The sequence below is a fragment of the Amblyomma mixtum genome, chromosome 5, assembly GCF_055824585.1.
Source record: "Amblyomma mixtum isolate Tamu chromosome 5, ASM5582458v1, whole genome shotgun sequence".
Lineage (NCBI taxonomy): Eukaryota > Metazoa > Arthropoda > Arachnida > Ixodida > Ixodidae > Amblyomma > Amblyomma mixtum.
The window spans coordinates 49,489,087-49,503,552 of record NC_143016.1 but is presented as its reverse complement, the minus strand read 5'-3'; the positions used below and the strand labels follow the sequence as shown (position 1 = coordinate 49,503,552).

General features: G+C 43.6%; 1 protein-coding gene across 2 annotated transcripts; it reads left to right on the top strand.

Annotated features, from left to right (window-relative positions):
• Positions 1 to 5,630: 5,630 nt before the first annotated feature.
• LOC149342080 (uncharacterized) lies at positions 5,631 to 13,299 on the top strand. 2 transcript variants are annotated; one of them, XM_089542086.1, is made up of 5 exons: positions 5,631 to 5,879; positions 8,398 to 8,549; positions 10,067 to 10,134; positions 10,923 to 11,009; positions 13,105 to 13,299. In XM_089542086.1, exons 1-5 carry the CDS (start codon positions 5,766 to 5,768, stop codon positions 13,239 to 13,241), a joined length of 558 nt encoding a protein of 185 aa, XP_089398212.1. In that variant the 5' UTR covers positions 5,631 to 5,765; the 3' UTR covers positions 13,242 to 13,299. The 2 variants fall into 2 exon arrangements, with proteins under 2 accessions (XP_089398212.1, XP_089398213.1); XM_089542087.1 differs by having other exon boundaries at positions 5,754 to 5,883.
• The last annotated feature ends 1,167 nt before the right edge of the window (positions 13,300 to 14,466 follow it).

Here is a 14,466-nt window from a genome sequence, read left to right as displayed (position 1 = left end):
CGCATGCGCAGTATGGACTTTCCTCGGCTCCGCGAAATAGCTCGGCGACTAGCGTAGTGCTGCTTTCGCAACAATAATTCTGCCGCACTCAAAGGCAAATTTTTTTATTCAACCCCTTTGTTGCGAGCGCCCTGCCGCGGTGGCTCAGTGGTTACGGCACTCGGTGGTGGTGGTGAAAACTTTTATTTTGTGAAATAGAGTTTGGGAGCCACAGAGTGGCCCCGCTACATGGTCGGCGTCCCTAGTCCGGGACACCACATGACGAGGCCCCGTCTCTCGCCCGTTTCACCAGAGCCCTTTGGGACTCAAGCGAGGAGCAGTTGAGGAGGGCAGTCTCCCATGCGTCTCTGTAAGGGGTAGGGGAAGGGGGGAGGTGGGGATTCTGAGTACATGCCCACACCATGTGGAAGATATCACAGGTCTCCCCATAGTGTGGGCATCGCCCATCCGTGTTCGGATCGTAATGTTTTATTATTGCAGGACAGAGTAGAGTACCTGTCTGCAGGCGCCTTAAAGTTCGCTCCTCCGTCTTACTCAGCCCTTTTGCAGGGGCCGGGAAAAGGCGGTGGTTGTCGCTATAATGTGTTAATATTTCCCTGAATCGCAGCAGCGGCTGGTTAGTCTCCGAGCCAGAAGAGCTGGGATAAGGAGCCCGCTGAGTAAGCGCTCGGGCAGCTGCGTCAGCGGCCTCATTACCTCGTAAGCCCTGGTGGCCAGGAGCCCAAATGATTCTTTTGGGTGTTCGATCAGTGGCAGTCCGTCGTAGAATACAAGCAGCTAAGGGGGAGATCTCCCCTGCCAAGTGGCTGCTGGTCCGAAAGACATGGGTTCGATCCCGGCCGCCGCCCGCGTCTTTCGGACCAGCAGCCGAGTGCCACAACCACTGAGCCACCGCGGCAGGGCGCTCGCAACAAAGGGGTTGAATAAAAAAAATTGCCTTTGAGTGCGGCAGAATTAATGTTGCGAAAGAAACACTACGCTAGTTGCCGAGCTGTGTACTGTGCGAAGTCAATGCACTTTAAACCGCAGGTGGTCGAATTTTCCGGAGCGCTTCACTACGGCGTCCCTCATTTCCTGAGTCGCTTCGGGACGTTAAACCCAAATAAACGAACACACCAACCTTTTTTGCGACCATCGTTTTCTACACGGAATACATAAAGACATTATATTCGTTACTATATAGGGCTTTCTGCTGCCTCTCCCGCTTACTGCTAATGTCTAACTAATGTTTAAGTCTCTCCTCCTTGCGCAGAATGCATGTTGTGGGGTTCATCAAGAGATGTTGTCGGGCTAGTTGGCTTGATCACATGAACTTAATGACGATCTTCTTAAAAGCTGCTTAGACCGGTACAAAGACATCTTCGGTGATGGAGTGATTGCATATGAGAAATATACCCGGGCGCCAATGGTCCTGTAGAAATCTGGCCGCAAAGCAAGCGAACCTGTCAGGCAAGTTCTTCTACTTCTGCCAGGTCGGTGAGACAATAACATTTGAGTGATAGCGGAGCAAGTCGGCTAGCAAGCACACTTGTGTGTCTGGCGCGACCATCTTTGAGCATGACCCGTGGGACGTCACACATCAGCATATATATGTGCGGTCGTTCGGAATAAATACAATTCATTTACCTCCCATGCGTTGGTCCTGATGTTACAACAATTAATTTCCAAGCTATACTAGCAGATATTTGAAGTTAAAACGACAAAAACAGCGCGTTGGTAGAACCATCTCACCGAACAAGCGAGAAGCACAGGCTGGATGCGCTCCCTCCTTTGTATGTTGTTTGTCTTCACGTCGCATGTCCTTCTAGCACGCTGTCAGACCAGATATACACCTGCGGGATTAACCGTTCGTAGTCCTCTCTGTTCTAGCAATAATAACTCGTAGCGGGTGCAGCCGCATGCAACGCTAGGTGACAACCGTGACAAGCAGTAAGAAGAGCACGTTGTAGCCACCTGTAGGTTTCCACCTGCTTCGAAACTGACTCTTTGTGGACTGGTTTCTGCTTTTGCAGGACACCTGCTGCCGTGCGGAAAACGTGATCCTCCCAGGGCTGCTCGTATGCGCTATTATCAACGCTTTACACCGAGTATTGAGCAAACATGAGGCTATGCTTGGCTCGAGTATTTACGTATTCTAGCAGGTCCTCCGGCGAGAGGTAAGAGGGGGAATGGTAATTTCGGATTTTCGAGAGAGGCACACTGCAAGCTTTAACGCATGTTTTTCGCGCCACCTGCTGCTTTTCTGAGAAAGCGAACAACAGCGAGAGCAGCCAGGTAAATGACACGGAGTGATAATTTCCGTTAGCGGAGGCGATTTTAGTAAGGATTTACGATTTTTGTGCTGACACACGCAGCTGCATAAACACCGGCCGGAGCAGGCAACGACCCTTGGTCCTAATTCCCGCTGCTCGGTCCCTCAATCTGAAATGCTCATTGCTGCAAAGAAGGTCCGATAACACGCGGCAGTATATGCAGTTGGGCATAACGTCTCGAATATGCCAAGCATGCTAAAGCACAAAAGCTTAACGTCCATCTTCTGACTGCAGTGGCGCTGGGTCTGTTCGTAGAATGGTTTCGAATCTGTATCCGAATTCAACGGCCGTGTCGTTTGAGGTTCAGTTTCGAAAAAAAAAAGTGCGCGTTAGAATCAAGTAGATGCGATATGTAAGCGCCTGTAGTAGGTGACAAGATGAGCTTCTGTGCAGGACTGTCGTAGCGCAGTCAAGAACTGCTACCCGTTATCATTGAATACGTCCGCGCAAGACTATATACCCGTTTAAGGCAGTGTTGAGCGGGTTCTACTTGTCGTCAATCCAGCGGCGCGTTCCGCTGCCATCCACGTTAGCCTTGCTGCAGTTTTCGATACTCGAAACCTTATGATCTTTGGTGGCTTTTTCGCATGGTGTTCGAGATCCTAAAGGCATATGCTGTTTCTGATACCTACCTCAAAATCGGCTCCAGTACTACCGGCTGCATGCGCGTTTACGCGGAGGGTGATGGTAGAGTAAAATCAATCTTAAAGTGACTTCTTTTGAGTAGACCTTCTAGGACAAAAGGTGATACAGCAGTTCATATTTGCAAGATGGCAGAGCAAAAATATAAGCAGAGCTGGATCGTTCAATAGATCATAATGAAGTGCACTTTTTATTGACGGCCGAGGCACCGGACGCAGGCTAGCTGTAAAGCAGTGGAGCCGGCAGACAACAGGTGAGCCGCACTGGGCAGCAGCGAAGTGGCTATGGGAAGAATTTTGCTTGTATCGCAGTTATAATTTCTACCAGCAACTCAGTACTGGCAAATGATCCTCAGAAATGAGTATTGCTTTACATTCCTTTACCCCGCGGCTTGGCATGAATGCGAACAAACAACATTATCGCATTTTTCTGACGCCGGCATACAGGTTGGCAGGCCGGCCCTGAGAAGCGCGCCCGTCATAACGATTCTTGCATGGCCGCGGTGCACAACAAACAGCCACGACCTCCTCCTCTTCGCTGAGGTCGTGGTAGTACGTTGCAAATAGCATTTTAGAGGACCAAGTGCAGGATACGTGGTCAAAGCAGACGAAAGTCTCCTCATTCCTCATTCCCGAGAATTTTCGCTTCAATGGGAGGAATATGAGAGTGACCTTTGTCCTACAGTGGGCGTAGGTAGGCAGATGGCGATCATGATACAATTCACACATTTACATTCCAATTCAAGGGCTCGCCTTAACAGGATACATGTTTTTACTGACTCGTCTTCTATTGTGCAATCGCAATAAAAAAGAAATGCGAACAGAACGGCCCCTGGGTGCTCTGCTTTGCGAATATATTTTCGTCACCTTTATAACTGAATGGCACAAAGAACTACGTACAGTTGTCCATGACTGCATCACAGACTACTCTATCGTCGTTTTGTTCTTATACATGTGGAAGCGTCATGAAAAGAAAAATCGGAAATAGAAGCTTGTAGGCGCCGCTATCTTCGCATTTCTTTTGGGTATTCAATAGAGCTGATAGTCTTCAAAAATCCCACCAGGGTGCTGCTCATAGAGGCAGGTAAAGCCTGCTGTTGTGAACGACGTACTGAAATAAACGGAAGGACGAGAACGCGTGGCAAGTGACTTAACGATCTGCCCATAGCCTGCGTGACGGTCTTGCCTGTTTCTAAGAGATACCTGCCTCTTTCCTGTAGTGCGCGCGGTGGAAAAGTAATCCCTCGGGGGAAACCAGGCGTCGACAACATGGTTGGTGCCTAGAAGGTGGTAGAATGCGAGGCTTCCATGAGTCTAGAAGATTAGGGAAGGTACTGCGAACCTCTCACCAGAGAATCAATAAAAATGTCGAGACTGTTCCAGAGACGCGCCGCCAATTATACGTATGGTTTCCATCGCCGTGTCCAGAGCACAAGCTTTATATTACAGCTTCTATACTACCTGTCAACTTCTTCTCCACTTTAGCACGGAAATCATCAATTAAATGAGCAAACAAAGAGTTTACTTTGCTGAACACTATTAGGACGGCATTATAGAAACCTTCTTCAATCCTTTCCCATAATTACTTGTGCTGTGCTACATGCAGTCTATACCTTTTGTTAAACTGCATTACGATCACTACTACACCTTCAATATGCTGTGGAACTGATTTACGCTCCGCCTTTTTCTTTGCGGAATAAGAGTCTTAAATGCTAGTCTCTGCTGTCTCTGAGTCACAAAACTAGATCATATTTAGTCCCTGTTAACTTTTGAATCAACACAGCTATCGGAAACGCTCCCTCGTAGTGATCCAAAATTATACGCTTCCATGTTCGGTTTCTAAGGGCGACTTGCCTACATGCAGTCCTTTTTATGATCTTGGGCTGTATCAACCCGTTACCGCTGCCATTGAGAAGTATCGCAAGAAATTCGGTGCTGTGGATATTCAATTGATCCTTGATGCTGGGCATAAAGCCACGTTTAACATCTCAAAATAGGAAATGTACATAACTGCTAACTCGACTCATATATGTAATGCCGCGCTGAAGCAAATTTCACACCGAGCGCAGCAGCGCACATTTGTTCCCCGCGGCATGCTTAATTCTACTCCTGCCACAATATTAGGTGAAATATATTATTTGTACAACTTATTTTCAATGCCTCTAAGACCCCACAGGGGCGGTGTTTTACATGAGGGGTAAGCTACTCCTCCTATTTGCTTGCAGTGCAGATGCAGAGATATTTGTACGGAACTGGTGGTGGTGGGGAAGAAAGTATAGGAAACAGTGACAAAAATTCTCATTTTTCATGTGAGGCTCATCAAAAGCAGCATTCATGATATTACACGACGATGACGTGCGCCTAATAAGACGACCCAGAAACAATTACTTTGGGTTAATTGAGCCGCCAACCAGCCGTCACAGTGTATGACATCTGATCATGAGTTCCTCTGCCAACGGACGAAAGTGTTTATCCAACCGTTATTAACGTTCTTTAGGCGTCAAGGCGCGACTGTAGGCTTTTTTAATACAGGGGGAGGTGGAGAGCAATTTGTGCGCTATCAAAGAAACAAAAATTAGTAGCGAACAAAGTTGCGAAAACCACTTTTTCTCAACGAGGTTCAGCAACTAGTGCATTCGTGACATTGCAGGATGATTATGTGAACTACAGTGGATGGCGAGTATTCAATTATCCGAAGTTGATTAACCCCCACAACCAACCGCAACGCAATCGCTTCAAGAAAACATGCGGTTCGGCATAAAAGAGAGCGAGGTGAGAGGCTCACGGCTGTAAACGTTCTTCCGAATCCAAGATGAGACCACTGCATTCGATAGCGGTGTTAGGCGTATGCATTCTGCTGGCGGTGCCCGGAAGTCGGTGTAAGGCGAAGCATCAGCTTACGCATGGAGTCGTAGATGCGTTCAAGGCACGTGAGGAATTTTTTTTGTCTTCTCCGCATTGAGCTGTACGTCAGAGTCGCTACCATTGCTAACAATCAGCACTGCGCGTGTAGTTCACATTTTTTTTTTGAACAATGTGGCTATCTCAGTTTACTTCGTTCCAAGCCCGCCGGTAACGAGTTCCAGAAAGAAGATAAGCTTCAGAGTCCAAGTTACTCCAACTGAATCCGCACAAAATATTCACCACTTTAACCCAAATCCAAGAAGCGCATTTAACAATCTAACAATCGTAAATACACTCCATAAAGCAAACACTGTAGAAGCGAATTTTTCTGTGTTTTGTGAAGGACGCATTTGCTGTGCAGAGGAAAGGCGAAGCTGATCCTTAAGTCTTTTTACTTTTATTTCACCTTGATGTACAAATTGAGTGCATATTTTTAGGTTTTAAAAACGTTTTGATTGTGTTCTCCGTGTTTTGTAATTGCATAAATTATCTGTCCTTTGTCTTACCATTTTGCAAATAACTGGACTCAGTTTTGTGCACAGGATCGCATGCATAGCGTTGTCATTAATGGCTCACAATCTGTATACGTTGCCATAACTTGGGGAATCCCGAAAAGATCTTGTTTAGGACCCTTATTATTTCTTGATTATATTAATGATATTATTCACGATCTCTCATGCAAAATGCATCTGCATGCAAATGATTGCGTCATTTATCACTGCATTAAGTGCTTTTCTGACCATGATCATCGGCAACAAAATTTGGACTGTATACAGCGTTGTTGTGTGAAGTGGAAAACTTCTCTTAATACCTCTAAGTGTCAGTTAGTCTTCTTTACGCGTAAGCGCTATCCATAACTGTTTCATTATACTTTAGTTACTGTACGAATATCGCGAGTGAGTACAAATCCCTTGGGGCTTATTTTTCATGTAAACTAACCTGGAGTGAGCATGCAGAATCTATTCGAGGAAGGGCTTGTAAAACAGTGTATTTCATCAAACGGAATTGCAGAAAAACACCTCCTAAAATTATAGGACACATTAATTAACGTAATAAATATACTGGATTACGCCTGCGCAGTATGGGACCTACAAAACTAAAATTGTTTCAGACATGCTTGAGAGGGCACAAAATCATGCAGCTAATTTTTTTGTAATAATTACAACTTTACGTTTCTTGTTACATTACTTCAGAATTTTTGGGATGGGAAGTATTAATCACGCCCAGAAAACACATGCCTTTAGATATGCTCTTCAGAACATATTCCCGCATAGTTAGTGTAAAAACGGAAGCTTAGTTTTTGCCTCCTCTTTTTACATCTAAGAGTCCTGTGCATCATTTCAAAATAAGAGTCTTTCTTCATTTTTTCCACACACCACCAGCGAATGGAATAAACTACCATACAAAATTGCTGAATGAAAAATTGAAACGATGTTTCGGGCTCTTTTGTAGAATGTACAACAACTTACGCGGTGCATTTTTTACTTATTCATTTGCTCTTCGTTCCTTAATTAAATCTTTTTTTTTCAATATTATGTTATTAAATTGTTCTTATCATTGTTTCCTCACATAGGCCTCATTCTAACAATAAGTAACCTTCCCGCTGCAATAATACCTTCGGGCACTGTATGTATTTTGAATAAAAAATGGATATATACAGATTTAATCAGAAATTTGGGCACGCCCAAAAAGATGCTTTCGTGCTTCCATCTGATCAAATATTTTGCCTTGGATAGTGCACTTTATGGTGAAACACCTTCAATATCTATCGCCATGGCCTTCAATCTCATCTCGACTCAGTAACAGCATGGTATTCTGCCCGGCTCATGCAAGTTAGTCGTTTGAAAATAAAATTTGTTTTTTTCTAACCTAATGTCTCGAATTCAAACCCCATATTCCTTAAAAAACACTCCGCTCTAGTTAGTAAGGACGTATAAGTAGCTAGGACTTCAGCTTTATTCTGGCCTAGCATGAAACCACCATATTAAGGTTTAGCTTGCTCCCGATGATCGGTCATTAAGTCTCTCAAAACGTAACTTAAACAACACTTCCTCCCACCTCCCAGCACCTGTTCTCGCCAGCGTAAATGGACTTAAAATTTAATATGCTTCTGCTTTTTGTACCCTCATCAAGCACACTTATTAAATAACACCTAATGGCGGCGGGCTCGAGCAGTTCGTTCTATTTAATCTGATTACTGACGTTACATCAGCTTCGCAGCCTTAAAGAATGCGCACGTCTTCAGGAGTTTTATCTCCGCGGTAACATTGCTAGGTCATAACTTTTTCATAAACTGTACCGTCTCACCACTTTACGACGAGTTTTCCTGTTAGCCTTCTTCCATTATTGAGAGACGCAAACATCTAGACAAGGTTTAACGTTTGTCATGACGCACATTCCACCAAGGGCAATCATTCGTAAACCGTAATACAACTGTCGCTTTTACCTGTGGCCTCCACGCAGGGGCATCTCTACACCTCGCCCTCGAAAAACTTACGTGGCGTCTAATAGAAGTGCTGTGAAATTCTATTTCGTGGCAGATCATTAGAGATTTCGACTACGGAGTTGCCATTCTGGACATTGATCAGGACGGAAAACTGGACTGCCTGACCTCCAGGCGAACGGAATTTGACCCCAACGGCCCAAGCGCCACGTATGTCTGGATTCTGCCAGGCCTAAACGGCAAAGAAAAGTAAGCGTTGAGGCCCTACGTTTTGGCTGCCTGGAAGCGTTGCTGTGGTTCGTTTCTAGCAAACAATTCAGGAGCTTATGCTCTGACCAATTTATTACCTTGTGCATAATATATTTATCTGAGTAGCTGTGTTTCGTTCCACTTTTCAATTTGATAGGTCGGAAAATTTGACACATCAGCAGAAGTTCTTATTAAAAGGAGACGATGAAGCGTAGCCGGCGCTTCTAAGGGGGACATAATACCGTATAACATATGTGATTGAAAGAAGAGTGAGTGGGCTACGCATGTCTCGGCTATTTATATCTCACGGAGATTTTTATATGCTTCTAGCGCAGCAGCTGCCAATCCAGGAATTCCCACAGAAGTTTTCTACTCGTAAAGAGACAGCCAGAAGGTATTGTAGGAAGGCACCAAGGGTCGAGTTGGTGTGGAAAACGACGGCGTAAAAAAATATCTTTTTTTTGCCTTATTTCTTTTTTGTCTTCATTAATTTTGCTACCACCATCGATGAAAAGAAGCGTTCGCACATCGCTTACCTTTCAATTTAAAACTTAATTTATTTAGACTTAATTAGAAAAAAAGCGCTCGAACAACAGTACACCTAAAACAAGCTCGAGTATAGGGCAGAGAAAGATGCTCTTCGGTGGCATCTTCTAAACATTCTGTTCTCCCCACTGTTGAATCTTTTCTTTTAAGACGTCCTACCGAAAATAAAACATAAGCAGTGCAAAGATGCCGCGACCATCGTCCACAAGCTTCGAAGTGCACGCTTTTGCGCGCCTTTGGTGTTTGCCGACCTCCGAGAGAGATACACCGGTCGTTCTCGTAGGCTTCTTAGAACAGGAAGAATCAGTAATAGGCTCAGCTGAAAACATCGCTGTGACCATCCCTGAATCACAGTACGTCTTTGAATTACGTTCAGTTCTAGAGATCGTTGCCGCTGATTTCACGAAGCACTTGGACGATTCTAGAAAATGAAGATCAATATCTTCAAATAGAAGTTGATATGCACAAACTCTGACAGGGTTATGGAAGGGGACTTCAGATGAAGCTGCTCAGTTCCCCCAAGTCGAGGGCGCATTTCTTGAAATCTAATACTGCACAGTGGAATACGCACATGACATAATTGGATAAATAAATCTTCTCCACAATGTGGGCAAAAGCGGGCACGAAATGTTCTTTTTCATCTAAATTGTGTCTTATAAAGTTTTAAAGAAAGATTCACGTGACCTAATTAAGTCACTTGGCAATTTGAATATTTGAATTCGACACCCTCACGAAAACAAGCGCTATAATTCATGCAAAAAAGGCAGCGCCTAATGCATCATGCGCACTGTGACCACATATTCTGGATGGAAATTTGAAACAAAGAGCTAGGGTGACATTTACAGTCGTCGGATATAAAAGTATGCGCCAACAGCCTCCGCGCAGATCAGAAATCCACGAGTGCAGACACGACTTATATATGGTCATATATAAAATTTTCAGCTTCTAATGCGTTCTTGCTTCTTTTTCAGAAAAAACGTAACCTTCCATGTTCGGCCCGGACCTGCGCCTAACAAGCCTGCGTTCACGCTCGGCGACGGTAAATATTAGCGACTTCCATCAAAAATGCATCAGTGCAATAGCGCTGTTTAAAAGCTTTTTACTTTCCTTCACTTCTTGATCTTATCTCCACTGCAGCCGCTGCATAAAATACTTTCGTAAGGTTGCAACTATTGTCCGGCTTCTATTGAACTCATTGACAGAAAAGCAGAGGTGGTTATAGGCTCGTCTCAGCGTAAAAATCTGAACTGTATCGCTTGCAGTGAATGCTAAATAATGAACGGCATGTAACCGCACACCATGCGCTCGCATAAAACCCCTTGTGAAATGGAATCGTTCTACTAGAGCAAATTTATATCGCTTATCAGAGGTAGAATTTAACACATTTCAAATAAAATCAAAGCAAAAACTTGGTCATATTATATATACGCGTAAGTTTGACCACCTCAATGGTAGATGATATGTGCATTGTAACACAAGTTTTGCCCCTTTTTGTTTTCTCTAGAAAAGATCATTCCCAGAAGTTATAAAGCTACACAATAGCAATTAATCTTAAGTTACTCTGTTGTGCTTGAAAAATAGAAGGCGCAAGTGTTGAAACACAACTTGTATAAGAACGAGGAAGGTGACGTGTGGCATACTCGGCTGCCGTTCTTTTGTTAGCCAACGAACAGACTTTCATACTTATTCTCTTTTCTGATGATTCGAATCAAAAAGAATTTGCTTCTTCTGCGCTCTTCTCGTTCGTGTTCAATGCATTAATCCCCAAGTCAGTGCTCCATGGGAGATAAAAGAGAATTCAACGGGCTTCGTGTGCTAATAACGCAGGCGGAGCCCCTGAGCAAACCGTGAACTTCATCTACTCGGACTACAAGACGTGCGCTGTTTCTGAGCTTCCATTTGAAGGCGTTGAAGGTAAAAAAAAATATTGTCAGGAGAACCAAGTGTTCAATTATGTTGCCTTTCTTGAAGAACAAAAATAAATGTGAATCTGAGGAGATACTTGAATCTACCACGCGTGTGAACTGCATTGATTTAGCGTAATTTGCATTTTGTCGCTGATGTCACCGGCTCTTCAAAACTGGTAGACGCAGTTGCTATTCTTATTGGGGTTTCTCAGTTATAAAATGTGCTAGATGTGCAATCAATGTTTTGATAATGCGCTTATAAATATAGAATACTATGGAATAGTGAAGCTATATTCAGTGCAATATAAACTACCGCAAATGTATGTTACAGATCGTCACTTCGTAAATGTAGCGGCAGGCTCATTGTATAAGCTTTGTAATCACAAAGCAGAAATACATCGAACAGCCTTTATTATAAGAACTTAGTATGACTCCAATGCAAACATGACAGAAGGAGCTACCCGTGATCTTGCAATGAGGCATGTATTTGGTGTTAGCAGAAAGCTAGCAGAATTTAATACCTTTTGAATCGTTAAGGGTCCCGTGTTGCAAAAAAGCCGGCGTTGTCGCTGTCGTTGGCCGATGGAAGCCAATAAATATAAAATTCAGTAAAAGGACAGCGAGTGTTCGGATTTCCGAAGAAATTCTCAGTGTTTTTTTTAAACAAGAGAAAAGAAAAATTGGTTAATTTGGGTTTGGGTGGGACTCCAACCGAGGGCCTTCGCATGGCCAGGTGGGCACGTAGGTCCGTTTGATTCAAGCTGAATAACGGTGGACCTAGTGATTGCGTTGTGGTCTTTTAACTTAATAAAATTTAGTGGAGATATGTGCATGTGCCTACACTGGCATTTATGAGGATGGTAATTAAGAATTACTCAATTATATGAAATTAAACGTATGTATCTTGAAGGTTCACGTAATTTAAAATTCCTTCCCGCTGTATGAGTGATATTTAAATGGGTAACATTTCATTCGGGCATCCCTTAATAATGTGTACGGGATTTAGGGAGCAAAGTTATTAGCTGGTGTTGTCTGTGTGTTGCGCTCATTGATTGGATTTAATTGATGAATTGTGTCATTGGTTCTACTCTTAAAAGCAAGCTTGAATGTCCTCGAAGTTTTTGTCAGGAGCCTTGCCAGAATTAACATTTTTTATATCTTTGACCACGCCGTTACAGCTTGATACGTTATTAAGACTTGACATTGTTCGGACTGATACAGTGTTAATTAGAGGTTTTCGTATGTAATAAAAAGAACACGAAAAGCCTATTTTCTATACCAGGGCCGAGTTTTGTGATTGTTCGTAACGAACTTGACAATACGAGGGCAATTGCTCGTGTCAAAACGTTGGCTACGCACCCTGAGCCACCCCTTTCCCCCTCAATGTTCACTTTATGTGTTGCCACGTTTAGCTGCGTTTCTTTCAAGATTAGCTGGAACATTACTAAAGACGTATTACGTATGATTATGAAGTGTTTTTAAGGCCCAAGAATATCTGTGGCCAAAAAGCGTCATGACACAAACTGTTTTCGTCTACTCAGGGTGAGCTCAGACCCACTTCCCAAGCAATTCATCCTTTTATCTACTCTATCAAGCTTTTATCTCCTGTATCACTAGTGGCTACCAGGCGGCACTGGTGATCAAAACCCCTGCGGGGCCTGAGTACTTCGTATCGCAACTCACAGCACACAGCACAATTATGCGCACCTTTATTTCCGATGTGCTCTGAGTTGCGCTATGAAATCCTTCTTGAGACTGAACCAATGATAATTCTTGCCTTTAGGTCAATAACTACCCGTTTTGAATAAAGAGCTATATACTATTAATATCTTCCATAAGCTCTGACGTATTTTGCCACTGAGGCGTTGATACTAATGGCACAAATTAAAAGCATGTATAAGGACGGGAATCTCAGCCAAACTAGCAGGCCTGAGGCAGGCTCCTTACTTCAGTGACATTTGCACATATAAACAGTAAAGGAGGGTGCTTTTTGTATACGTTTTCTCGTAACGCCTTCCTTTTTCACGTAATATCAAATATTATTGCGGCCGCTCTACAACAACACTAGATATTCACATGGGATTTTCTCGCCGCCATTACAGAGTGCATGCTGTGGGCATCTAAGGAGGCTCAAGACAACGTTCCGCAGCACTGCATCGACCAGTTTGAAGACAACTGCGACTTCAGAAATGCAGCATACAACAAAGAGACTTGCAGTCAGTTGGAAGACGACGCCTAAAACAATGTTATCGAAGCAACGCTTTCTGAAAGAGACTTAAGATGAAGTTTTGCTTTGTATACGCATTAGGCAGAAATAAATCTTCCATTCCGTTGAAACCTTATGGCAATTTCAAAATAGGGAAATTACAACCGTACTTAGAGAGGCTTACAGAACTAGTCCGACACTCAACAACCGTAAATGTTGTTGCAAATATGCCATGGCTCTCAGCGATCTTCTGAACAACACACAACTGCTACAAAACGAAGACCGACGTCATGATAAGCGCAGTTTCCTCAAAATCAGAAATGGAGGCTTCTATAAGCATGTTGGAAGAAAAATACTGCGTTAATATTGTTCCCGCAGGGGTTAAAACACATTTGGTTAAGGCACTTGCAAACTGAAGATAATAGGGAAAAAAACAATTCTAAAATCCATTGCTCAGAAGAGGCGGTATGAAAACCGAAGGTTCATAGAAAAGAAAACAGTTCAAACGAATTAAATAAATTTAACTGTGACCATAGACATCTGAATGAGCCCCCTTCTTCCCTATTTTTGCCAACTCAATGTACAATGTTAATCAAAAGTCCCAAGGCCAAAGGCTCGACTTTTGAACAGTATACACAGACAGTTACGACAGCCCCGAAACTTATAGTATTGTAGAGTGTAAAAGAAGCATCCTTTTAACTTTTACAACCTTCGTAGCTTTATCGGAGTATAAAGGACGGCATGTACCGAAGAAAAGCAGACTCTGTGGCCTGGGAACTTTTGACCAACCCAGTACGTTTCACGTGAGCCCCGGAGATGCCAATGGTGGCGTAAATAGACCACCATCGTGTTTCAGAGAAAGAAATTGAGAAGTCAGGAACTACTTGCTCCACTATTGTCGCTGTATGACTAAATCTTTCACCTGTATGCGCGTACGGTAATACGTACAACCAACGATAATGGAGTACGATCTGCAGAATCATTGAAATAGCGTGCATAATGCAATTAAAGCTCATGCGAGTGTACGAACGGCCAAAGAAAGGTAGGCCGGACGAGGAGTATGGTGTCCAACAAGCGACACGCAGAAAAGAAGAGGACGATATAGAAACGATTCTTGAGTTGTAATGACGAAGTACACAAACGGTGGAACAGAAATCTCAATGATGCGAGAAACATCAACGATCGAGCAATGATAGATGCACCAGGCATCTAGCATTGCCGCACATGAGGACTAATCTGAAGCGAAGCCGGTTTGATG